Source organism: Oncorhynchus masou, chromosome 24, assembly GCF_036934945.1.
Source record: "Oncorhynchus masou masou isolate Uvic2021 chromosome 24, UVic_Omas_1.1, whole genome shotgun sequence".
Classification (NCBI taxonomy): Eukaryota; Metazoa; Chordata; class Actinopteri; order Salmoniformes; family Salmonidae; genus Oncorhynchus; species Oncorhynchus masou.
Genome location: NC_088235.1, coordinates 77514561 through 77542531, shown reverse-complemented (window position 1 = coordinate 77542531; position 27971 = coordinate 77514561). Strand labels below are relative to the sequence as shown.

Genomic DNA, 27971 nt, shown 5'->3' with positions numbered 1-27971 from the left:
TAGAAAAGGCAGCTGATTGTGCGTTTGCAGTCAATGTCCCACCCATTAAGATGTGATCCCACCCATTATATGATCTCACCCTTTGTACAGTTTTACAACTTTCAGCTTCACATTCACGACAACAATATCAGTGTACAGTCTGAAAGCCGTGCGATAATCTTGTTATCAAAGTACAGTGCCAGTGAAATAACAATAACCAAGAGAAGCAATGTCGGTAAGTGTTTTTTCATTGCTCATGTGAGAAGTAGCCACATATACCGTTATCGTGTTTACACCTTTGGAATAGCCAGTCAAATACTATAGGCCTAATTATTTATTGTATGCCTTGCTTTCATTGGTGTAAAGTACTTTAGTAAAAATATATACCCAAAAGTACTCGTTACATTTTGAATGCTCAGACAGGACAGCAATATGGTCCAATTCACGCACCTATCAATATAACGTTTTGTCATCCCTTCTGCCTCTTATCTGGTGGACTCACTAAACACATACTGTTTGTAAATTTTATCTGAGTGTTGGAGTGTTATTGTCTGTCCGTAAGTTTAAAAAATCGTGCTGTTTGCTTAATATAAGGAATTTGATGTATAGAATTTTCATTGTACTTTTATTCAAATATGACGATTGATTACTTTTTCACCACATGTCATAAACAAATTAAATAGTGGAGTTTGTCCCGGGAATGGGATACATGTCTGGGCATGCCTCAAAAATAGCTCTGCTGAAGTTTTTGTATCAGACATGAGAGGGCGCCCTTGACTTATTTACATAAAAACCATACAGTTATATCAAATGTTATTATAACCAATGATTTCCCTTCTAATCTGTGTTTATATCTTTCTATGGATCTTAATGTATAAATTGTACAGTCATATATTTACACATTAATCCGTATTGCAGCTCGCTAAGGACCTAATGCACCCTACTTTGGTGGCTGAGAGGCAAAGACACAAGAAGAAGAGGTTGGTTCAGAGTCCCAACTCCTACTTCATGGATGTAAAATGCCCAGGTGAGTATTAAGGATGTACAACTTCCCAAGTTTGCGATTTACCATTAGGGCTGGGAATTGCCAGGGACCTCACAATATGATATTATCACAATACATATGTGCCGATACGATATGCATTGTAATTCTCACGATTCTGTATATGCATTGCACTTCCATACTGATATTTTATTGTGATTTGATGGTCCAAATATTGCTCACTATATATCTGCTGCAGAGAGACTATGAGAAAATTATTTTTGATTAGTCATGGAAATAAATGTGTTGGAAACATGTTGTCTCACTATAGAAAGAAGACGGGGAACGAGCTATTGGTTGAACAATACTGGAGTTTTGGCACAGAAAATGAAAAAGCACAACGCTTGCTCACCATAGCCTGTGTGCGCCTTGAGTCTTTACCTTTTCAATGAGGATCTAATTGTTTGATTGTACCTCGACTCTCATTGGTTGAGGGCCTGACACATCTTTCCATTACCAATATTTATTTACAGACACTGTAGTAAACTATATTTAAGTTAATTTCCTTGGAAAGATTACTGTCAAGTGATTCTCTTCCGCCGATGTGTAGGCAGCCTACTCTATTTAATTGAGACCACACATACTGTAGGCACACTTGATCTTGCAAGCCCAACTAGGAGAGGAGAGGTAGGCCATTGAACTTGGAGGCAGTGAATTCTGAGTGTGTGAATAATGTGACAAAAGGTTGCTTTTAATACAGTAGGTAGGCCCAGGCTAATGCATACAAAGCAAAAAGACAATCGTTTCCAAATAATATGCGCAACCAAAAAAAAACAATTTTCATCCCAAAATTGTCTGTCTGACTGGCCGCTCCTGCCCACAGCATGGAAAAATTACGATGCACCACAATGATCTCTGTCAGGACACGCAGCCCTCTACTTGGAGTGAAAGTATGGATACTGTATGTTTGCAAAATAATATAATGATATGTAACTATTTCCCCCCCCATCACTATTTACCATACTCCATTGATAAACTATGTGTATGTATGTACATATGTATGTACAGGGCGGCGGGCGGCCTAGTGGTTAGACGTTGGGCCAGTAACCGAAAGGTTGCTAGATAAAATCCCGAGCTGATATGATACAAATCTGTCATTCTGCCCCTGTACAAGGCAGTTGACCCACTGTTCCGAGGCCGTCATTGTAAATATGAATTTGTTCTTAACTGACTTGCCTAGTTAAATAAAGGTAAAATAAAATAAATAAAATGGTGTTCACACTATTATTCTAATAACATTATCTAAAATAATTATAATTTAAAACAAATAAATGAAGCATGAAAATAAAGCATTTACAAAGGCTTATTAAAGGGATATATTGGGATTTTGGCAATGAGGCCCTTTAGCTACTTCCCCAGAGTCAGATGAACTTGTGGATACCATTTTTATGTATCTTTTTGCGTTGCGTAATGACAAAATCTACAGGAACAACTAGCATGCCAGTCATTGCGCTAACGCTTGTTAGCAATTGCACTAACACTAGTTAGCAGCTTCCTTCAAACTACGCAGGTACATAAAAATGGTATCCATGAGCTCATCTGACTCTGGGGTGGATAAAGGGTGTCATTGCCAAAATCCCGAACTATCACTTTAATGAAAACATATGAATGTTTTCATTTTCAGCAGCATACCACCCTGCATACCACTGCTGGCTTGCTTCTGAAGTTAAGCAGGGTTGGTCTTGGTCAGTCCCTGGATGGGAGACCAGATGCTGCTGGAAGTGGTGTTGGAGGGCCAGTAGGAGGCACTCTTTCCTCTGGTCTAAAAAAAAATCCCAATGCCCCAGGGAAGTGATTGGGGACACTGCCCTGTGTAGGGTGCTGTCTTTCGGATGGGATGTTAAACAGGTGTCCTGACTATCTGAGGTCATTAAAGATCCCATGGCACTTATTGTAAGAGTAGGGGTGTTAACACCGGTGTCCTTGCTAAAATGTCCAATCTGGCCCTCAAACCATTCACGGTCACCTAATAATCCCCAGTTTACAATTGGCTCATTCATCCCCCTCTTCTCCCCTGTAACTATTCTCCAGGTTGTTGCTGTAAATGAGAATATGTTCTAAGTCAACTTACCTGGTAAAATAACAGATAAGTAAAACGTATATAAGGGAACAGAAAAACATCTTTGTTTCCCCGTTTTATTCCAGGCTGCTACAGGATCACCACAGTGTTCAGTCATGCCCAGAGAGTGGTGCCCTGTGGCGGCTGCTCCTTCGTCCTGTGCCAGCCCAGAGGGGGTAAATGTCGCCTCACCGAGGGTAAGACGTTGTACAACACATTGCTCAAAAGCCTGAACCTATATATAGTAGCATAGACGCACACTATATCAGTTCAGAGCTCTATTGAATGTCTACTGACTATGAACTCCCCTTTGTCCAGGCTGCTCGTTCAGAAGAAAGCAACACTGAGGGAGGTTACAGTTGTGAGCTTTCAACTCTGATAATCGTGGGAGGTGGACCATAAATGATTCTGACTGTTCAGTCTTCATTTTAGCTTACATTATGTTGATTGGAATGGGTATATTTAGCTGAGCTGATTGACAGTGTTTTGATCTTATTGTGATGTATTTCACGCAAAATACAAGCAGATTAATTTTTCAGCTACAATATTATGTCTTCTTTTCATATTGAATAGGAATAATATGATATAATAAGTTGAAATAGTCTCCCTCTGTATGTGTATGAAATGTATATTTTTCTTAGTAAATCATCAAATAAATAATCGCTTAAGCCAGGTTACTTTGTTTTGTAAAAATTTATTAGATTGAAAGAGGGAAAGGTGAATGAAACATTTCAACACAGACTCAAGTCAAATGAGAAGCTTTTTTTCACGGGCCAAGGATGAGAAGCCATGATCACCTTCACAGACAACAATAAAAAAACATTTGAGGGTTCATCTTCTCTGGTATGTGTATTCTTTGGTTTCGAGAGTTCCCCTGCCGGAAAGTGGTGAAAAACTGGAGCAATACATCTCCTCAATAACTAACATTATTCTACTATATACAATAAGTATCCATGTTGTATTACCTTGATTGAGGCTCCAGTGGTGCTTATTTGGCATAACGTTTACTGCATATGCTACCACCACATTTAATACCAGGAATGTGATTTTACATCCAAGGCTCAGGCAGTCAAATGTAGAGCTGGGATAGTGGAAAGGAGGTGCTATCAAGTTTCATGTCAGCATATGGTGGCACTTTAAAACCATACAGATTATAGGTTAAGTCAGAGGATGGGATGCAGTTCTTTAAAGAATTTGCATGAGGCTCTTTTCACATCAAAAAACATTTAGAGTTTGGCTTTGGCAAACCCTCCACCTGACTGTCGGTCATAGTATTTTACCACCACAAGTAGCACCACAGACATGTTCACCATACTTTCCTTGAGTCGTCCTTTAGTCTCAACGACCATGTTAACACACGCAAGCACACCAAAGGTAGAATATTGGCTCATTCTGAAAAGGCACAGTCCAACCTGTGAATATGGTCACACACATTGTGAATGTATAAAATATGACCATATCGATGGGTGCATGGACAGTAAAGCTGATTCCTGTAAACTGTTCACATAAGACCTCGAGGTGGAGCTCATGAATCATATGTAAAATGAAGACCATGTCACAAGACCTATTTCAAAAACATGCTCTTGGAGTGCACACTTCAGATATGAATTGTTGTTTTTTCTATTCTTTACTAATTGGCCTGAATATAAGACTGTTTGTAAATATGGTCATATTTTATTTTAATGCTGGTCTATAATCTCAAAGTTCCATGAAACAAAATGCTGTAAACATAAGAAACGGGATTCGAGGAAGCTGGTGATTTGGAATTGCATTTCTCTTAAAGAGAGAGAGAAAGTTGTGACTTAAAAAGAGAAGAGAATATTAAGGGTACAAGTATTTAAGTTAATCCCCTTTCCCTGGGAATAAGACTTTACAGCTGGAAATGTGGAATGAAATTGAATATTTATGGAATGTTGCAAGACTTTTATTCTTTCCATCTTCTTCATCATTTTTATAAGCTGTTGAGCTCTTGCAGTGTTTGGTCCAGGACTTGATGCATCCCCAAGTTCTCTTCTTTGGCACCTGCTAATTTTTCTGGAAAACAAAAAAGAATGACATATTGAAGAATAATTGAATGAAACCACACAGGACAGGAGCATCATAAAGTTGATTCATATTCATTCATTCTCCTTAGGTTTGGTAAACAATAGTCTACACTGACGCCAAAGCGATTCTTATACCGTATGTCCAACAGCTGTTTAACATAACTGCTGTGGTCATGTTAAGTTGTTCCATATGCAAACCCCAACCACACTAAAGAACCCTACCCAAAACAAAAGGCAGATTTGCATGCATAACATGGATGATGGCAAAGTCTGCCGCAACTATGTACAGTGACAGTCTATTGAAAGCAATTTTTGAACTGAACTTAAAAGACAAAGCCACTGGACATTTCCGATCTTATGAGCTGTAAGCAAAATGCACACGTTTTAAAACACGTTGCTGTGAACACACCTCAAATACTTAAACTGCAACCACAACCAGGAGTGTGTTAGTCAAGAGATACAGTTGTGTGACATTTATGCAAAAGAGGTGAGGGACACTCAACGTGAATGCATACGTCACTCCATAAATTCTCACCTTCTTAAAACAGTTGTTTTGAAACATTGAAACATTTAATTCAAGAAGAAAGGCTGGTTTAGACGTAGGAAAGATTAGGCTTTTAATGAGTTTAATTTGCACAGTGAGATGGACAGAAGGCACATAGAACTGGAGAACGGCCTGTGTTTCTGGAAGCGAACCCTGGGACACAGTAGGCCTACAGTGGGAAGGGTGAGAGGACAGACACCCTAGAGGCAGCATGAGACAGACAGGAAGAGACATCTACAAGGAGGTCATGTCATTGAGGGCATGGTCCAGCTCCTCGCTGATTGCCTTGTACTTCAGCTTCTGAGCGTACAGTTCATCTGGAGGTCAAAGCGCAGCAGGAAGTAGTGCAGGTAAGGCCCAAGGGAAGCAGCAGTAGCAGAGAGAGAGAGGTGGAGGACAGGGAATGAGAAAAGAAATAGCAGAAAAAGAGAGGGAAGAGAAATAGAGGACAGGTCACTGGTTGCAGAAGAGACAATTCATACAGTGTAAACATTTAAGAACAGAAGATGCCAGAAAGATAAGAGATATTTGTCTACCTGTGAGCATTTAAAAATAAAAATGTTGTTGCAAATCTTTTTTTTATGGGCAGGAGGTGACTACCTTATGCAATTAAGCCCATTTAAAGGTTTTCATCAAAGTACTTCATACCGGTAAACCCATTCCATGTGGCTTTAGGGCCAAATATGCTGATCTAAAAGGAATTTGAGCATACTTTGTCCTTTGTGCAGACAGCAGACACAAAAAGTGGTTCTCTTTGGAAGCCGGCGTTTTGCTGGTTAGTGGAGAAGTGGCCTACATATTTCTTTACACTTGAGACCACAGCAGTGTGTTTTATTAGCTTGTCGGAGAAGTTTCCATACGTTTGGCAAGGTACCATTTTCTTCCAGAGAAATATTTCCAGCTAGTTGAAAGACAAAACCCTTGCTGGGACAGTGTCAACATGAAACGTTATCACAAAATGGAACTGTGTATATTAAATTGATGTTTCTATGCTCACGGAGAGGATTAAATAACCACACCTCTTGACCTAGGAAACTACATCCACCGAGGATTCCTGAACAAGCTTTGACATCTTTAGTAATGTAATAAATTGGAACGTCTCACTGGGAGAAATGTATATGGTAAACTGTGGCCTCTCTTGTCTGATATACTACTGTATGGATGAAATTAATGACATTTTATTTTTGTGTCAAATCGCCACTGGCAACCCATCCCTTGTGTGATCAATTGACACATAAACAAACATTACAATAATTCACTGTGGTAATTCAGTGATAATTCTTCTTCCGGGGTTCTCTGTAGTGTGCATTGCATAAAGAGTGAACAGATTAAAGGTACAAATCTATCCATAATAGTCAAAAAGTTTATCCTAACAATAATTATAATCCCTGTATGTTATTCTTGTTAGAGATACCCAGGTTTACAGGTCTGGGTTGCTACTAAAGACAATGATAAAATGGTTCTTTCAAAATATAGTTTAATATCATGCCATGAAATATGTCTAACTTAGTTGCTCTACAATAAGATAAGTTGACTTTCTCTTCTATATTGCCATAGAGCAGTTTGCAACAGTTTCTTAAACAAAGCACTCGTACCTTCCAGGTCGTCGATGGACTTTTCCAGTTTGGCCACAGTCCTCTCTGCAAACTCTGCACGAGTCTCAGCCTGGGGGGCACAGAGGGAGTGGGAGGGCGTCAGAACAAGATGCCATCTTTGACATGGAGCAAATTGGTTTACTACTGTAAGAATTAAGAATCAGATGCCAGCAGTTGCTTACCTCCTTCAGCTTGTCACTAAGAACCTTGATCTCCTCCTCATACTTGTCCTCTTTTTCTGAGTACTGTCAAAATACAAGTCTGTTACAGGCAAGCTCTTAACTCTTGAACATGCCTGATCTTCCAAGACAGATGCAGACATATTAGCATGAAAGTGCACAGAGAATGATGGTCTTGCAGGACTGTGTGTCAACCATGCTTAGTTGTAACACAACTCTTCAGGTGTGATCAAACTGGCTATGTGTTGGTATAAGGAACACATTGTGCTGTGATGCCAAAGAGAAGGACATTGATTTAAATCAGCACAGGGCAACTGCTTAAGTGGCTAAGGTGGAATCATGTGGCGAGACTGGCACTAGAGCGGCTGGGTCGGAACGCAGAGACAAATCTGTGCTGGTTTAGGACTATTACACCGTCATGCATCATCAACATTATCATAAAGAAATCAACGTTCAGTTTGCCCGGTTGATAACAGGGTCTTTGCTCTGATGTCTGTGAAGGTAAAAGTGTGGCAGGCAGTGATTATACTCTAAACTACTCTGCTTTCACATCAGCCACGGCGAGTCAACTCCTGATAGATACAAAGGCTCGGGACAGCCCTTAAGTGGGTGAACTAACCCTGAACATGCAGATATCCAGAATAAGTTCAAATCATGTATTTTGAATGGTGATCTACACCGCACTTTGTACTTATCCAACGTTCACTTATCAGCAGTTGACTGCATTTACTTGTATGATGTAATAGTATGCACACTGACCTTCTCAGACGAGGCTTCTAGAGACTTGAGGTTGTTGGTCACATTTTTCAACTCCTCCTCCAGGTCACTGCATTTACTACAGGGGGAGAAAGGAAGAAAAGTACTTTGCTTTGACATCGTAATAGCTACACAAGCCTGGAAAAACCTTCAAGTTACTGATGTCCATTTTAGCTTATGGCAGAAAATCCCCGTTTTTAACTAGACACTGTTTTTTAAATGTTAATTTTAAAAAAGTGTTATGAAACTCCTTACAAACCTTAGTCTTTGACTCATCTATTTCTAAATAGGAGGATAAAAGACCCCATCACAGAGGTCCTAACCCCCAGTTCCTCTTTGTCATTCCAGCGTAATAGGCGGACTGTGCTGCACTTACAGTTCTGAGACCTCTGCCCTCTCCTCAGCTCTCTCCAGCTCTCCCTCCAAGATCACCAGCTTACGGGCCACCTAAGGTAGACAGAGCCAACTGTATGAGTGAACAGTAAGAGCAAAAGGAATATGAAAAGGAAGAGGAGTGAATGGGAGAAGAGTATGAAAACACTACGGATGGGTGAACAGACGGTTGTTGTAGAACTGCAGAAAGGACAATCTCTATGGGACTATATGACATCTCACCTCCTCGTATTTGCGGTCGGCCTCCTCAGCGATGTGCTTGGCCTCCTTCAGCTGCATCTCCTGGATCTCCATCTTCTCCTCATCCTTTGAGGCTCTGTTCTCTATCACCTTCATTCCTCTGATTGGACAGGACACACAGCGATGTCAGCAACACCCAAGACACACTCAATTTCTACTGTCATTTAGATAGCCCATCCAACACGGAGGCACATTGAATCGTTTTACACAATCAAGATGGCGGTCTGGGAAATAGCGCGCTTTCACTACGCTATTGGAGGGGCTTGTCATTTGCTAGCAAAGCACATAGCAACAAACCTTATAACAATAAAGAACCTTCAAAGGAAGCTGCATGTGCCTGGTACTATCCAACAGGCCTCAAATTAGCAGGAAAATAGGGCATATAAATATGCTGTCAAATGAAAGATTAGAAATCCATCAGGTTCTGTGGCTGGCTGGTACTGACCTCTCGCTCTCATCTGCGGCCTTCTCTGCCTCCTCCAGTTTCTGCAGCGCGGTAGACAGCCTCTCCTGGGCCCGGTCCAACTCCTCCTCCACTAGCTGGATCCTGCGGTTCAGACCCGCCACATCACCCTCCGCCTGGGAGAAGAGAGGGGGAAGAGGGGTCAAAGGTTAGACAGATATCAGGGTCACACTTGCATCATAACGCTGTTGTACTAAATTGGTTGCTCTTCACTCGATAAACAATCCGCGTTGTAGAAAGCAAACAGAAAAGCAAACATTTATTTAGTCCATAAGCATATCCACCTCCCAGCGAACTGACTCCAGACCAGTGCAATGGAAGTTCTCCAGCAAACTCCGACTCACTCAGGCCCTACTACTACTTATCCCACAGTTCAGTACAGCACCCGCAGGCCTGCCTCTTGCTGACCATGACCATACCCATTTTACATAACCTGCAGTTACTCTCCTCCTAATTACAAGGCGTGTTGACAAAGGGAGCTGCCCTCCACTGCCCTCTATCACTTGGTCCTATCTCCAGCCAGTCAGTCTTTCAGTCAGGTAGTTACCATGGGTGTGAGGACTGAACATGAGGCCTGCCTGCTAGAGATGCTGTCTCAGAGGCCAGAAAAACACACGTTAGGGCTAGGGCCTGGAATAAAAGGGCCACAGAGAGGGAGGTTTCCAGTTGGAGAGGGAGCTAACAGAGCACCGGGGAAAAGGGTAATTAGGAGCTATTTGTGCAGAGTGAGTGCCATTCCATTCCATTTTCTCATGGGCTGGATATTTCTGCTCTGGGCTGACTGTGGGAGAGAGACATGGCTTCCTGCTCTGCTCTGGGCTGACTGTGGGAGAGAGACATGGCTTCCTACTCTGCTCTGGGCTGACTGTGGGAGAGACATGGCTTCCTGCTCTGCTCTGGGCTGACTGTGGGAGAGAGACATGGCTTCCTACTCTGCTCTGGGCTGACTGTGGGAGAGACATGGCTTCCTGCTCTGCTCTGGGCTGACTGTGGGAGAGAGACATGGCTTCCTGCTCTGCTCTGGGCTGACTGTGGGAGAGAGACATGGCTTCCTGCTCTGCTCTGGGCTGACTGTGGGAGAGAGACATGGCTTCCTGCTCTGCTCTGGGCTGACTGTGGGAGAGAGACATGGCTTCCTGCTCTGCTCTGGGCTGACTGTGGGAGAGAGACATGGCTTCCTGCTCTGCTCAGGGCTGACTGTGGGAGAGAGACATGGCATCTGCTCTGCTCAGGGCTGACTGTGGGAGAGAGACATGGCTTCCTGCTCTGCTCAGGGCTGACTGTGGGAGAGAGACATGGCTTCCTGCTCTGCTCAGGGACTGGTGGTTAGTCCGCACTCTCCATTCTATGCCTCTCTTTTGCTTTCTCTTGATCTCTCCCTCTCTTTCAGGCCTGACTGACACCCCACCCATCCTCCCCCTCTCTCTCTCTCTCTGTCTTTCCCTAGTTACAACAGAAGCCTGTAAAGAGACAGTGGAGGAGGGCAGGAAATGTCTGTTAAATGAAGGTTGATGGAACAACAGCCAGCCAGCTAAAAGCCAATTGAATCCAACGCGACGATGACCGATTTTCCAGAAAGTGAATGCTGTTGCATAAATTGACCACAAAATGAACCATTGTGGATAATATATTGTTCCCTGACTTCTTTATGGGATTTTATGGATATCAGATCAACTGTCAGACAGTTTGAAAGAAAATAAAAACCAGGCCGGAAAAACTGATTGTTATTTCCTGGGTGAAGTAATGTCTATCTGGAGAATTCCTCCATAAACAAACATTCTATTCATGAGCGCAGGTCAGTTAGGTATGCAGGTCGGTATGCGGCTGTAAAACAGGTCCAGATACAGACAGGCAGCCAGTTAGCAACAGAGCTAGCTTCCAGAACAGTTTAACGGCTGTAGTCAAAATATCAGCATCATAGAAACATGATTACCAGGGGATTTACCACATAAAACAAATGCGCAATAGTGTTGAGGTACTAGTTGGTAATGGCGATCTAACATCAGACTTTCAAGTTTTTACGTTTGTAATGTCACATGCACAAGTACAGTGAAATGTCTTCGATTAACATGTAGGGGAATCTCCCTCAGACAGAACTCTGTGGGTTTTAAAACATGCTTATCCATCGAGACAGTATGTCCCTTCATGCTGCCGAAGGTAATTCATTCAGCCATGTGGAGGGAACCAGGCATTCTTCTGTGAGATGCATGATGATGGTAGATACTGGCATTCAACAACTGAAGTCTCTCAGGGTTGGATGGGAGAGGCATTTTGTTGTTGTTAGGTTCAGCTACATAGTCACTTATCTATGGCCCAGGCCCATGTCATTATGGATTGTCACTAATGAATACTCGGTGGAGACTTGAAAAGTACCACAAAGAAAAGTATGCAACACATTTCCAATAAGCTGACATAACAGCTTACAGGTTCACCATATACAGTACATGAGTACATTCCTGTTACACATTAAACGTTTTAGACTAAATGTAATGACCCTTTTTGAGAGAAAGGAAGTGGAATAAGTTTCAAGGGGGTGAAAGGTAGAAAAGGAAGAGGAAGCCAACCCTCTCCTTCCTCCTTCCCCTCTTTCTTTCTCTGTCAGTTCAGGGTCAGAGGAGAGTTCGCTCTCCCTCTTTCTCTCTTCCCCTAGCCATGCCCCTTCCTTAGTCACCCAGCATTCTCCAGCTGCCTGCACGCCTTATATGGTAAAACATACTCACAAGAATGTTTGTGGTGTAGTGCCAGGAAGATGTTTGAGAGCAATCACACACACACACACTCGCGCACATACACTCGCACACACATACACACACAGACCTGCGCGTGCGCACACACACACACACATACTTGCTTACATGCACACTTGCGCGCACACAATCACACAAGGACACACATAGAAAACAATGCTTAAATTAAACCATCTGGGATTCAGGAAAAGGAAAGATACCAAGCTACAAGGACGTGCTCTGTTTGTTCTTCCTCATAAACTAAGCCGATTCAATTATTATTATAATTTTAACCAGGCAAGTCAGTCAAAAACAAATTCTTATTTACAATGACGGCCTAGGAACATTGGGTTAACCTCCATATTCAGGGGGTAGAACGACATATTTGTATCTTGCCAGCTCTGGGATTTGATCTAGCAACTTTCCGGTTACTAGTCCAACGCTCTAACCACTAGGCTACCTGCCGCCCCTATTACGAATGACGACAGGAAATGTCTGGTGAGAAACAAAACAGACTACATTCATGACATGTCTAATATTACGTCATGATGACACTTCATATAGCTGTCAACAATAATGTGTTCAGAATGGCTAGGGCTAGGGCCAGGAGTGTCTCCTGGTCAGGGAAACGTGCAACCTCAGTTAACGTTACAGTCTATAACTAGGAACGGGAGGTTTTTTTCTGATCCCATGGCCAGATCAGGAAAAACTGAGTTACCTAAGTTATATTGGTCAGGAAAGACTCCTTGCAGGTCGGTAGCAACAATACATCTGCAGTACCAGCTGAATGTGTTATGTTATATGGAGGCTGTTTGAAGCTTGGCAGCTGATGACACAACGACACCCTACTGACACTAATTACACAGTGACACAGCATCCTCAATGAGCGCCCGCAGCTCACTAGAATAAGCTTGATGTTGTCAGCCCAGCATCTGGAGTGCTGAATCGCTGAATCACTCCCTTTGTCCCCCGCTCTGCACACAGTGGTATCTCCCTCTCTTTGGCCACACGACTGGCTTTCTTTATGCTGCCAATATAACTTCAAGATACTTTATATCAACACCAGAGCCTTTTCAATGGCCACAATTATGTCAATTCCGAGCAATAGGCGACAGGGATTGGCTATATAATTTCGCACTTTCTTTTTGCCAAAGCGACTTATACAGTGCCTAAATACATTTTCGCATTGATGGCCCCAGCGGAAATCGAACCCAAGACCTTGGCGCCTCTAGCGTCACGCTCTTGCCACCCGCTGTGGCTCATGGAACCGGGCGGGCCCAGACCAGCACACCACACATTTTTATTTGTGGAGGCAAAGGACAATACTTTATGAAAAGAGCAGACGCTCTGTGCTATTCAACCAGGACCAAGACTACTACTACCATATTCATACTTATGCCAGAGTTTTCAAACTAAACCATCTTTGCTTAAGAGTTCTTTCCATACATACAAGCGATGAGTGGGGTTGGGTATGCCTGGTACCCACCAGAGGCATGCATTTATTAATCTAAATACATGGCTCTGGTACGTGCTTGTCCCTCTTGTCAAAGCGGCTAGTGCCTTGGTCCGTGCTATCCAGAATCCTTTGGACTTTCCGACTCTGACCTATTGAAGATGAAATGTAAAATGGTTCTGGTAAGGGTTAAAGGTCCCGATCAGTCATTCTGATTCCGTGTAAAATAGCCTTTTGGGTGATTAAAATATCACCTAGAATATTTTGGGGGGGGGATATAAATGCTCAAATTTTGAGAAAAATGTATTTTTCTAACGACCTGGAAGTTTTTTTAATAAGAGGCTGATTTGGGGGGCTTATAATCATGAGCTCGCCTTGACTGACAGCTATTTGAAACGCCTATGTCAAGAAACTTGGATGCAGTGAACAGCGTTGCACTAAAATCCTCTCAAGCAAATTTGGTGAAACACAAAGCAACTGAAACAACATTGAAATTTGGCGTATTTCTTGTGATGCGGTTCACAGCAGCACTGATGGATGTGTTGACATGACAACTGCATCAGAGTTTTGAACAGCCCTCCTCCCTTTTGTTCCATGGTGGCTGAAGACCTAGCTAGCCATTAAGTAGCTAACACCAGACACATGAAATGGGAAACATATAAGTATCTTTGCCATAGATGAATAGTGTAAACTTCTAATTATATTTCCTGACAGCCTACAGTCAAATTATGGCAGCAGCTGAGTAGCTATCCAGCTATATTAACCACACCCCTCTGCAAAACACACCTTCTCCAATGTTGGTCACAAGGCTGTAATTATTTAAATTAGGTAAGAGAATATCATGTTACCATTGGTGTATTAAAATAAGAGTAACCCCCATCCCCGTAATAATCCTGAATCCTGAATCCAAGTGTTTGATATGGGGGAAGAGACCAGTATCTTTCTGATCAAACCTTACCATTGTAGAAGCACCAGTACTTTGTTATACTTTGGTCATCATACTTTGAACTGGTTTCATCCAAATATCATCCAATTTCATGAAGAAAAAAATAGATTTTGACTATACATGACCGTTAAGGTTAGGGTTAGGGCACACACACAGAGGACAACGGCCAATGGTGACCATAGCAATGGAGTAAACAAACATTTTCGAAGTGTGAAAAGTGAATAGCACCATAAACATGCATAAAAACATATTTACAGGCAACCAAAATTATTACCCAAAATGTTTTAGAAACAAATGTTTTTTATTGTGACAGACTGTGTAAACATGTGATGTGACAGTTGTGACTGACTCTGTAAACATAGTTATAATGCTATCCAGCTGGCTAGAGCTAGAGTGGAAAGCTAGCTGATCAGTAGCTGCATGGACGGGCTGACGTATAACCACGCAGGCTAGGTTGTGTTACTGAACAAACGTCTCGAACGCGGTGGAATGCGAATGCGCCTCCACCAATAACAATGTGTTGTGGATGGGGTCAGCCCCACAGCCGACCCCACCCCGTTCTATGTGCCGCAGCGAGGGGTACTTGAACTGAGCCACAAAGGACCAAGGAGGTGAGACATGCCATTCACTAGGAAATACATTCCTGTTGTTGCACTCATCCTGTTGAGTCATAGGCATTGAGAGGGAAGGAGGGCTACAGCACAAGGAAGTGAGACATCAGGAATGTAATAATTGCTTAATTTGAGGATGGTGGGGTAATGAAGAGCATAAGGCTTGGGTTTCTATGGAAGTGTTCCAGGCAGGCGCTATGTTATATGCTGATCCAGTCCTGGTGAGATCCCATCTGTTAGCAGAGACTTGACATGCAAAGACAGCCTCATATAAGCAGGCATGTCAGGAGGAGAATGAGATATGTAAAGAGAGGCTATTAAACATCAGGCACATGCTTCTAATGCAGCTCCTTTTCACACCTTTTCAATGCAAATAGGATGCTGAATCAATAGTGGACAACTCCATCCTATTTCAGCCACATTCAGACCCTGCTCCATTCTTCATCCAGACTTAAGCCAGCCTTATAGTGGAGACTCACTGATTCGTATATGAGTCTTAGAACCTGGGTAAAACCAAAGGCCTGAGCTTCAGTAGGGTCCACAGTAGTGTGGGTATGCATGCAAATAAGGATGCAAGAGCTCAATTGGGTCTTAAATCTTTGAGCCTTGCTGACAGCAGAGACCAGAGAGTTAAGTGCCATCAGGTCAAGTAAACATTCCGCTAGTAAAACTAATTACTGGTCTATATATCATGGTGACCCCCTCCCACAACTCTAAAGCAGTGGACAAGCTTAGGCCTGTCACTACGCATGGCAGCCAGTGGGACCCCTGGTCAACACTGTAAGTAAGTATAAGACAACATCCACTCCAGCGATGTAGTGGTAAAAAATAAACTCCAGTGGGTGATCGAGATAAGACGAACAACCACCGATATGAACCAAAACATATTACATTTTTAGAACTGTATTGTTTGATTGAATTGTCATGCATGTCTATAGGGAAAAAGCCTAATGTCATTTTCAGTGGTAGAAATTCCACATAATGCACATAAGATAATCCCTCCCAAAATAGTACATTTGGACACTGGAAAAGTAAAGAAAAATAGGATGTGGAGATATTTATATTGAAATGTGGTGTTTAAAAAAAATCATGTTCATGTTATTAGTATCTTGTGTGAGCAGCACTGCAATTCTGTATTGTAAACTGCTTAAGTGCACCAGTGTAAAAGGCCCTTAGTTGACTCTAAAATGTACTCTATACCCATTTGAAGAGACACAAGTTTGATAAGGTTACAGACTCTCTCAGTGGACTCCATGTACATTTCAGGGGACCCCATATAGAATATCCGTGTTCTGAGTATTGATCAACGCTGGGAACACAATAAGAAGCAGGGCAAATGATAATTAACAAAATAAAAAGGTGAGTAAACTCTATTTCACAACAACAACAGAAAAAGTGCGTAAACGGCATAAAAGTTTACCCGCCACTGCATCCCTGATCCACTCCCTCAAATACTGTACTTCGAATGCTCATGGGAGTGCCCCGTGGAACTTCAATTAATGCCAAAATGCATGACTGTTGAAGTTAAATTAGGAAAGTCGTGATATTCCCATAGAGAAAGTCCAAAGAGAAAAAAAGAATCCAGTGGAACAAGGAAGTAATTCTTTCCATAGCATGCAATTCATCCTGGTGCTATTAGGGGCAGGAAACCACTAGCCAATTACCAGACAGGCCAGTCAACAGATCTAGGCCTATTTGGCATTCGCTGTAGGCTGCTGTATGTTTACGTGGCTGTCAAAATCATACGGATCTAAGCAAACAAATGTAATTTAAAGCTTGGTGAGAGGGACAGACAACAAGACTCTTATAAGAAGGGATTAGTTGGAGGTATTTCAAAGAGAAAAAAGTAGAGGTGAGAAATACTTTCAGCAACAGTGGCCAACTTCAAATAGCAACTGGGTTGTCTTGACCCTTCACATCATCAGGATGTGTCTGTATCATAGAGCCCAAGCCTGGGAGAAATGTCCAGCATCTGCTTATCTTCCTGCTGATCTGGGCTGAAGCACAGGAAGTGTTGGAGTGGAGCTGGCAGACAGGCAGTATCCTGGGCATGTTCCTCAGGGGCAGGGAGTAGAGAAGCTGCTTCTCTAACCACTGATATTGGGTCAGATACTGTTTCATCCATCTAATGGTTAAGGCTAGGACTGGGGGTAGGGTAATCTGATTCTAGATCTGTGGTTTGGCGCAAAAAGGTCTATATCGAGCCAGAGGTATTCCCTCCAGGAAGAGGCTTGGCTGGGCTGGGAATGGAGTTAGCAGAGCCTGGGCTATATCTACTCACTGGCCACACACTGGTTGAATCAACGTTGTTTCCACATTATTTCAAAGAAATTAAGTTTAATCAACGTGGTATAGATGTGAATTGGTGTCTGTGCCCAGTGGGTGGCAACCATCCTTCTCATCGACATGAATGGAAAATAGATCTTACCTCAAATAATCTCGAAACTAAACTGTGAGAACTGTTGAACTGAATATCTAGAAGAATGTAAACGGTGCACATTTTGCTCCACACACTTTCCTTAATTGAATCTTTCAATGGTGATTCAACAAAAGCTGAGGGTGTTGTGTGAAGTAAAGTCACGCCTTGAACGACAAGAATACCACTTCACACCAAATTAACGTCAAGGAATTTGTTTGATGCCAAAAGAGTCTCCCTGCTTTAACTATTCAAAAGAGGATTCATTACCTCAAAGACACACCAATGTTCCCTCTTTTGTGCACCGTGTTGCAATGAAAGGGTTTGTTGTGCCAAGAAATCATCCTGCTCTGCGCCAATTACTCACACATGGGCCCATACTCCCACAAGGTTGCTACACAAGTGCTCAGTCAACCACTTCAAGTCTTTTCATCCTTGAACACAGACAAATAGCTTGAGTTTAAGAGGTACGTGTTCTTATGCTTTGAAGTTGAGATGACTGAAATGATGTTGAGACAGTCTGTGTCTGAGTAAACTGTGAATGAATGGCAGGTCTCAATCGCAACCAGTTTGGGGGCTTGGGGTTAATTCAAGGGATGCAATATGTAACTTTTTTGAGCGTCCTGACCAAATTCACATAGAACTATGAGCTATAGATCTGTCATTCTCATTGAAAGGAAGTCTAGGAAGCGGTGCACTCTTTCTTGGATTCCCATTCTTATGTTTCGTTTGTGCGTGTACTACTTTCGGTTTTGTACAACAGCTGAAAATACAATATTTTTGGTTATTGAAAAGATATGTCACAGCGTTTAGATGGTACAATGATAATAAGTCAGTATTCTGTCATCAGTGAGCCTTGAGGTCCTCTCTTCTTTGTTTATCACCATATATCAGTGAAAGCTGCCTCCCCACAAGGCCTATAGCTGACAACAACTCCCAAGATGCCAGTGGTCTGGGACATTGACATCCTGGGCTTCTCATGGAGGACAATTCCATCCATTTCACATCTCTCTTTCTTTGCTCCCTGCAATAGATTCTTCTGAAATGAAGGGGAAACACTTCCTTTAGCCAGATCCTCTCATTACCTCACCTCTGCTGCCTTTCTCTCTGAGCTTTCTCTCTCTAATTCTCTCATCCGGGCCTCCTACAAGTTAGCAAATGGTAGCCTACATACTCTCTCTACATACATAATCAAGTATTTTACCATAGAAAACATGTCAAGACCGCCTCCCATACTACTGAGCAGTAACTCCACAACTCTCTCTCCCTTTCTCGCTCTCATTCTTTCGCCAATCTCTCTCTCTCCCTCCCTCATTCACTCTCAGTCAAAATCTAATATCGCATAATGCAACAAGCCATTTAATACTTATATTGGAAATATCATCATATTATGTTTGGTGATTCAGATCCCCTAGGCACATTTAAAAAGGAACCATGTGTGAAATACTTTTGAAATCCATCCAGCTAAGTTTGAACTGGCCCTCCAGAAGTACCCTGGTTTACCTATAGGCTACTAACACTTAGTAGCATTGCACTTGTACAAACCAAAATTAGGCCTTATTAAGATGTAATACTAATGAAGTAGCCTACTTACAGCGTACTCCCTTTATAACGAAAAGTACACGTGACAATGTCCAAAACGAGAAGAAGATCATATATTCATGCTATGAAATATGTCAAAAGAGGACTGTCTAAGACAAAGATGGATGATTCCTACTTTTATAACACCTCTGAGAATGATTATCCTGTTTTTTTTGGGGGGGGGGGGGAGACCAACGCCATGCATTGTATGTCTTCATCACTACCGGCAGATCAATTAATTAACGTGGCTTTACCACACTATCACTGAACGTAACACTGTTCTGTCGTAGTGAACATGGCAGACTTGGTCAGGGGGGGAAGGACAGGTAACAGACGTTTCCAAAGGGAATAGACAGAGAGAGGGAAAAGGGAAATATTCTATTGTCTCACTTTCTCCCGAAGTTCTCGTTCCCCATCCAGTTCTCGCTGTAAAACCTGGGTCCGGTCTTCTGCGTCGTCGGCTTGCTGTTGCAAACACTGGATCTTTCTCTTCACAGCTTCCAAAGAATTCAAACCTGCCATTGTCGTACTATTTGGTTAAAAAGAAAACTTTTGGTATAGAAAAATAAAATATTGTGGTAAAAGCTGCTTTAGTCTATTCGAAACAGGATATAGGCTACAAATAGTATTCAAAGTCTTTGGAATGGACCCGAAAGAGCCGAATAGAAATCTCAAGTGGAAAAATTAAAGCTGTATAAACCAAAGCAGTAGGCTATCCAGGTGTTTCCCGAAATGTTTCTTTAGTTCAGCTTCAGCCTAAGAATGGCTTAACAAAAGTATTAAAATATCTAATTTGGAATGTAATATGGATGAACGCATTAGCGAAGCGCAGCGTTCCAGTTTTGAAAGCCAGATAAAATGGCAGGAGTGATGAGGAAAGTTAATGTGCACTCCTCCAACCCAGAGAAGTGTGATTCAGATGAGGTCACGGTTCCAGGGTAGGCAGGGCGTGCCGGTCCTGGTTGCGTGATGCTTGAGGGGGGTGTAGGCGAAGGGAACTTTCAATGAACAGCTTAAATGATGAGACATCAATACAGAGCATAGCCTATAAAGCCGTATGTAAGTCAACAGTTGTTCAACGAATGTTCTTCAAATTCAGGGCTTCAGTTCAGTCACAAAAGAACAAGGAGTCACGTTACAGGGGAAATCCAGTACAGCAAACATAAGACTAAATGTAACACTTTTAACTGCTGAAAAAATAGCTCCCCTCTCTGACAGGGAAAAGATACTTGACCTTAAAGAGATTAAACTGAACACTTAATTCTTATGATGCTATATAGTATATGTTACAGTGTACCAAAAAATCCAGGTTTTATCAGCAGTTGTCCAGATCAAAGTCCAAAGTGTTAGATTTTTATCCAATTGAATTGGTCACATATACATGGTTAGCAGATGTTAATGTGAGTGTAGCAAAATGCTTGTGCTTCTAGTTCCGAGAGTGCAGTAATATCCAAAAAGTAATCTAACATTCCACAACAACTACCAAATACACACAAATCTAAAGGGATGGAATAAGAATATGTACATATAAATATATGGATGAGCGATGACCAAGCGGCATACGCAAGATGCAATAGATGGTATAAAATACAGTATATATGTATGAGATGAGTATTGTAAGATATGTAAACATTATTCAAGTGGAATTATTTAAATCGACCAGTGATCCATTTATTAAAGTGGCCAATTAATCAAGTCTGTATGTAGGCAGCAGCCTCTCTGTGCTAGTGATGGCTGTTTAACAGTCTGATGGCCTTGAGATAAAAGCTGTTTTTTAGTCTCTCGATCCCAGCTTTGATGCACCTGCACTGACCTCGCGTTCTGGATGGTAACGAGGTGAACAGGCAGTGGCTCGGGTGGTTGTTGTCCTTGATGATCTTTTGACCTTCCTGTGACATCGGGTGCTGTAGGTGTCCTGGAGGGCAGGTAGTTCGCCCCCGGTGATACGTTGTGCAGACTGCACCACCCTCTGGAGAGCCTTGCGGTTGAGGAGGAAGCAGTTGCTGTACCAGGCAGTGATACAGCCCGACAGGATGCTTTCAATTGTGCATCTGTAAAGGTTTGTGAGGGTATTAGGTGACAAGCCACATTTCCTCAGCCTCCTGAGGTTGAAGAGGCGCTGTTGCGTCTTCTTCACCACACTATCTGTGTGGGTGGGCCATTTCAGTTTGTCAGTGATATGTACGCCGAGGAACTTAAAAGTTTCCACCTTCTCCACTACTGTCCCCTCGAATGTGGATGGGGGGATACCACCTGTGCTGTTTCCTGAAGTCCACGATCATCTCCTTTGTTTTGTTGACGTTGCGTGAGAGGTTGTTTTCCTGACAACACGCTACTGTATGTTGTGGTGTGTTAGTGTAGTTCTGGAGATGTCTATTTGTATTGGCTACTGTAACTTTATTGTTAAATATCTCATATGTGAGTGGGTGCCAATACACAAAGCAATACTTATGATTCAGTTGTCTGTATATACTCCAACCAGCAGATAGAATAAGCAGGTTTTGATTTATGGTGTCTTGAGTGAGTGTCTGTTGTGGAAATGTGGTCGATACAACTCCAGCTCTGTAAATGCCAGTGTGATTTGCCCACCAGAAAAGCTTGGAGCATTGATTTCATTAGACACAGGACTGTGTGGGCCTTTCTGTTTGCTTTAGCTGCATTCCTGACATTCTGGGACTGCTACTCAGCTATTGGAGCCTGCTCTCCCCTGCTGCTCCACAGCCCTTATCAGTAACAGGCCTGCAATGAACTACCACCAGCCCCCTATTCACTACAGCCCACTCCCTCATAATGTAGCATGCCCCAAAGACACAGACCTACACTCTTAGAAAAAGTGTTCCAACAGGGTTCTTCGACTGTCCCATAGGAGAACCCTTTTTGGTTCCCCGTAGAACCATTTTGGGACCCAGTTAGAACCTTTTTCGGTTCCATATAGAAATCTCTGTGGAAAGGGTTCTACATGGAACCCAAAATGGTTCTACCTGGAACCCAAAAGGGTTCTTTAAAGGGTTCTCCTATGGAGACAGCCGAGGAACCCCTTTTAGGCTCTAGATAGCACCTATTTTTCTAAGAGTGTAGGACATACCACACGCTTCAGGTTGGAGTTCCCCCTAGGCACTGATCTAGGATCAGCTTCCCCCTCCCCAAAATCCTGATGTTAATCATTATGTTGGTTAGCTTATATTGTTTATTGTATAAATATTTATGGTAATTCGTTCTGTCTGTCTGCTTGCAGATCCCAGGCACCAGGCCTGCTGTGTTTGGTGTGAGTGATAATATCTGAGGACAAAAGCAGGATAACATAATTTAGCCACAGGCAAAACAGACAGTGTCGTCCTCTCTGACAGCTGCTTGTGTCAAAATCTTCTGATGGAAATCTGTACATTTTGTATATTTGAATGGCTATAGATTAAAATAAGATTGTGGCTAAGTATGACAAATACACCCTTAATTCTGTATGAAACTTTGAAATGAAGCCTAAGCCTGTAAGTACAGCTGGACAGTGCAGTATAGTCAGAGAAGGTGTAGGGATACCCCCTTTACAGCAGCTGACCAGCCATGCAATAATCACTATGCAGGGTTTATCAGCTTTACTGTCTGTTAACCAGTGCTACTGTGTTTAGGTGGAACAGATCGACTGAGTGTGAGTGTGTATGGGGTGTTAGTGAGCTCATCTTTCAGGACTGGGTGCACAGGAATGTGAACACACTCTCTGATCTCCTCCCCAGCAGATAGGCCTGATCAAAGCACACTCACAGCTGGCACTGGCACTGGGGCAACGGGCCAGCTATAGAACTAGAATCTGTAGAATGGATATTCCCATTCAAAATAATGATCTGTGCTGGTACAACAGTGTTCATATTTGGTTTTGGTGTTAATGCCTCTTAAGGGTCACACACACGTTGCACAGGAATGTGGATCTCCCTTCCGCCTACCGATCGCTCACCATGCTGTTGACGTCTGACTGCCGATTCTGTGATTCTACATGCACAATTGGTCTCCGCTCGATTCGCAAGTACTCTCGGTAGGCAAACTCTATTGGTGTATTCGAGCCCTTAGTGATAGCGAAGGGACTGGGTGATGGCTCAGTCCCAACAGAAGGGAGCCATTCCACTAATGCTCAATACTGTAACAATTATCTAACTAAATAATAAAGCCTTGGTAATAGGGACTGTTCATAACAGAGAACCTGTGTTATAGAATGACTATTACATTACATTACCGTTCCCCAAATAAGCAATATTAGCCCGTAACTCTTAGCCGTTATTCTTAGTTTCTACATTTTACAAAACTAAACATATGACAGAAACTGGGGGGCCTGTGGCTTGGTTAATGAGGGTATTGGCTCAGGTGTGCCCCAAACATACTTAACCCATACCTCCAACCTACTCCTAGTCCCCTCCCTCCAATCACTACCCAGTGGGCATGTTATAGGGGCTCTACCCAGGGGCTTTGGTGCCTACTCACGTCTGCGGCGGTCTTCTCAGACTGTTCCAGTTTCTCCTGGGCATCTTTGAGGGCCTCAGAGTATTTGTCCAACTCATCTTCAGTCCCCTTCAAATTCTTCTGCAGGCTCAGCAACTCGTCTTCCAGCTAGAGCAGGACAGGTGTTTGTTAGTTAAAAGTACACACAGTTAACTCACCCCCACCCCTCTTTCTCTCTCCCTCCCTCCCTCTCCTTCTCACACATTTTATTTTGGCGTCTTTTCTTCTTTCAGTATTATAATAACTTATTTTACTCTTCTTAAATTACAGCCCTATCAAAGTTAAACAACAAAGTCTCTTGAAGAATTCTTCAAATTCCTCCAGGCTTTTATGGTTTGAGGTCAACTCAAGGTTTTTAGTATCATGTTTCCTTTATGTCGTATCGTTTTTGTATATCCTCTTTTATGAATGAATAAAATCCATTTAAGTGGTTGAATTGGAAAGATTTTTCACTTTCTATAAGAAAATATGTTGGTATGGGCAGGAGTGTGTATTCTTTGCACAGCATTGTGTTTCAGCTACACATCTAGCTACATCAAATTCCCCAGAGCCGCAAATAAAAGGGTGTGTGTTTTCATTTACCAGGGCTCCCGAGTGGCGCAGCGATCTAAGGCACTGCATCTCACTGCTAGAGGTGTCACTACAGACACCCTGGTTTGAATCCAGGCTGTATCACAACCAGCTGTGATTGGGAGTCCTATAGGGTGGTGCACTATTGGCCCAGCGTAGGCCGTCATTGTAAATAACAATTTGTTCTTAACTGACTTGCCAAGTTAAATAAAGGTTCAATTTAATAAATGACTTTGTTAGATGTTTGTGTTCAGTGAACTTTACAGGACCAATCCATCTTGTTATTCAGGGACCTATTTAGCAGACACCCGCATGGGTACCATTATTACACCCCTCTATCATGCGATGGGAAAATGTTACAGAGGAAGATGAATGCCTTTAAAATTATAACAATTCTGCTGATGGATTGATAATCTACTCAAAGTAACAGTGATGAGATGATAAGTCTATGAAGTGCATGATGACTTCCTTCGGGGTGTTGAAAGCTGAGTTTATTTTTAGTCAGTAATAACAAGAGCATTGGCATGCACAGCCTCCTGATATCCCCACTGGATTCCACACAGCTTATCTCTCCTCTGTCTAAAAATACAGCTGCTATCCAGGTGGAGACACCTGTCAGGCATTTGGATGGACGACCATACAGATGCCCTTGGTCTACTAGTGGACCCCAGCCAGAGCCCCATCACAAAGCTCTATTTCCAGTGTGAATAGGCTTTGGCACCTGGGTCTCCGTGGCTGTAGAGGTTGGGATTGTTGGTATCTTGATTTTGGGGCGAGCCTTGCTGAAAACAGACCGTCAATCAAGACATATCCCAGTAATGCTGCATTCAGCCCCTATTTGTCCTTTTTTTTAGTTGGCATCACTTTAGTACTCAGATCACCATGAATCAAATCAAATGTTATTGTCACATGTGTCGTAAACAACAGGTGTAGACTAACAGTGAAATGCTTACTTACGGCCCTTCCCAACAACACTGAATATAATACAAATAATAATAGAAATACAAATCTTTATATGATGTGCTGAATTCTGTTGGATGCAAACGACAGCTAAACTGATGGGTTATATTGGCAGCAGCTGATGTACAGTTGAATTCGGGAGTTTACATAGACCTTAGCCTAATACATTTAATCCTAGTAAAAATTATCTGTCATAGGTCAGTTAGGATCACCACTTTATTTTAAGAATGTGAAACGTCAGAATAATAGTAGAGAGAATGATTTACTTCAGCTTTTATTTATTTCATCACATTCCCAGTCGGTCAGAAGTTTACATACACTCAATTAGTATTTGGTAAAATTACCTTTAAATTGTTTAACCCTCGGTCAAACGTTTCGGGTAGCCTTCCACAAGCTTCCAAACAATAAGTTGGGTGAATTTTGGCCCATTCCTGCCGACAGAGTTGGTGTAACTGACTGATGTTTGTAGGCTTCCTTGCTCACACATGCTTTTTCAGTTCTGCTCATACATTTTCTATGGGATTGAGTTCAGGGCTTTGTGATGGCCACTCCAATACCTTGACTTTGTTGTCCTTAAGCCATTTTGTCACAACTTTAGACGTGTGCTTGGGGTCATTGTCCATTTGGAAGACCCATTTGTGACAAAGCTTTAACTTCCTGACTGATGTCTTGAGATGTTGCTTCAATATATCCACGGAATTTTCCATCCTCATGATGCCAACTATTTTGTGAAGTGCACCAGTCCCTCCTGCAGCAAAGCACCCCCATAACATGATGCTGACACCCCCGTGCTTCACGTTTGGGATGGTGTTCTTTGGCTTGCAAGCCTCCCCCTTTTTCCTCCAAACGTAACGATGGTCACTATGACCAAACAGTTATATTTTTGTTTCATCAGACCAGAGGACATTTCTCCAAAAAGTACGATCTTTGTCCCCATGTGCAGGTGCAAACCGTAGTCTGGCTGTTTTATGGCGGTTTTGGAGCAGTGGCTTCTTCCTTGCTGAGCTGCCTTTCAGGTTATGTCAATATAGGACTTGTTTTACTGTGGATATAGATACTTTTGTACCTGTTTCCTCCAGCATCTTCACAAGGTCCTTTGCCGTTCTTCTGGGATTGATTTGCGCTTTTTGCACCAAAGTATGTTAATCTCTAGGAGACAGAACGCGTCTCCTTCCTGAGCAGTATGACGGCTGCATGATCCCATAGTGTTTATGCTTGCGTACTATTGTTTGTACAGATGGACGTGGTACCTTCAGGCATTTGGAAATTGCTCCCAAGGATGAACCAGACCTGTGGACGTCTACAATTTTTTTCTGAGGTCTTGGCTGATTTCTTCTGATTTTCCAATGATATCAAGCAAAGAGGCACTACGTTTGAAGGTAGTCCTTGAAATACATCCACAGGTACACCTCCAATTGACTCAAATAATGTCAATTAGCCTATCAGAAGCTTCTAAAGCTATGACATCATTTTCTGGACTTTTCCAAGCTGTTTAAAGGCACAGTCAACTTAGTGTATGTAAACATCTGACCCACTGGAATTGTGATACAGATTAAATAATCTGTCTGTAAAAAATTGTTGGAAAAATTACTTGTGTCGCGCACAAAGTAGATGTCCTAACCGACTTGCCAAAACTAGAGTTTGTTAACAAGAAATTTTTGGAGTGGTTGAAAAACAAGTTTTAATGACAACCTAAGTGTATGTAAACTTCCGACTTCAACTGTAGCTCTGTTTTATTCCTCTTGTCAAGTCCAAGTGGTAATGTGTGTGGTCCAGTGAAGGAGATGTCATCCTGTCCTCTTTCCCTCCCAAGGCTGCTGTGGGCTGTTGGGAAGGAAACCTGCCTCAGAGGTCAGTGTCCTCAGGTTTCATAGCGTCCATGAGTCGTTTGTTGATTTATGCCGACATTCACACTTTCAAACCAGGCTTTGCTCTGTCAGCTCAAACCATTGTAGGCATACTGTACACTCTCACTCCATGAAGCATCATCTTCAATATGCTTTCATTTTGCTTCATAAAATGGGATTATTTCATACATTTTCATCAACTTCGATTGACTTGGTCTTACATCTTCTTTTAAAATTCACTAACAATAAATTGCTAACAATGTCAATCTTTGATTTAGGTCCATACTTTAATCAAACATAATGATGTGATGTGTTTACGCCTCATTTCCTCAGAAATATGTCTGGTATGGATTAAATGCTGAGGTTGGCTTCCAGAGTCTGGGCAGTATGAGACATAACATCAGAGCCTGTACATGGCTTGAGTTTGAGCATCATCATCCTCCAACTCCGTACAACATAAAAGGGTTTTTCGGCTGTCCCCGTAGGAGAACCCTTTGCAGAACCCCTTTGGTTCCAGGTAGAACCCTTTCGGCTTCCGTGTAAAAACCTTTTTACATGGAACCCAAAAGAGTTCTACCTGGAACTAAAAATGGGGTCTCATATGAGGACAGGCACAGAACCTTTTGGAACCCTTTTTTTTGTGCAATTTTACTGTGTCTAGTGTATGGTCCATAGATCCATCAGCATGTATCCTTCTCTCCATCATACTGAACTCACCTGTTTGCACTTGTCCTCCGCTGCCTTCTTATCGGTCTCGGCCTGCTCTGCGCGGTCGATGGCGTTCTCCTTGTCCAGCTTCAGCATCTGCATCTTCTTCTTGATGGCCTCCATGGTGCTTGGTTAGAGTGTGCTCACTGAGATGAGAAATGCAGCTAAGAAAGTTGAGATGTCACCCCTGTAGTTTGAGACAGAGTCTGTCCTGTTCAGTACTGGAGCAACCTCCACTGGAACCTGCGTCCACAAGAGTCAGAGGGATAGAGAGACAAACAGAGGTAGAAACGAGGGAGAGCGAGGGAGAGCGAGGGAGTGAGAGAGAGCGAGGGAGCACGCGCAGCACAGAGGGATGCAGACTCAAGCCTAG

The 27971-nt window shown here is 42.5% G+C and overlaps 2 protein-coding genes across 5 annotated transcripts; one reads left to right on the top strand and one right to left on the bottom strand.

The window, feature by feature from the left end:
- Nucleotides 1-60: 60 nt before the first annotated feature.
- LOC135512714 (small ribosomal subunit protein eS27-like) lies at nucleotides 61-3754 on the top strand. The gene is made up of 4 exons (XM_064935022.1): nucleotides 61-214; nucleotides 898-1006; nucleotides 3167-3277; nucleotides 3399-3754. The coding sequence occupies exons 1-4, from the start codon at nucleotides 209-211 to the stop codon at nucleotides 3425-3427; spliced, it is 255 nt and encodes an 84-aa protein (XP_064791094.1). The 5' UTR covers nucleotides 61-208; the 3' UTR covers nucleotides 3428-3754.
- On the bottom strand, nucleotides 3755-27971 carry LOC135512710 (tropomyosin alpha-4 chain). 4 transcript variants are annotated; one of them, XM_064935012.1, is made up of 9 exons: nucleotides 27608-27964; nucleotides 23496-23621; nucleotides 9278-9411; nucleotides 8815-8932; nucleotides 8576-8646; nucleotides 8203-8278; nucleotides 7447-7509; nucleotides 7265-7334; nucleotides 3755-5114 (listed from the first exon to the last, which is right to left on the bottom strand). In XM_064935012.1, exons 1-9 carry the CDS (start codon nucleotides 27719-27721, stop codon nucleotides 5032-5034), a joined length of 855 nt encoding a protein of 284 aa, XP_064791084.1. In that variant the 5' UTR covers nucleotides 27722-27964; the 3' UTR covers nucleotides 3755-5031. The 4 variants fall into 4 exon arrangements, with proteins under 4 accessions (XP_064791084.1, XP_064791087.1, XP_064791086.1 ...); XM_064935014.1 differs by having other exon boundaries at nucleotides 5029-5986; nucleotides 27608-27971; XM_064935015.1 differs by lacking the exons at nucleotides 23496-23621; nucleotides 27608-27964 and adding an exon at nucleotides 19419-19938.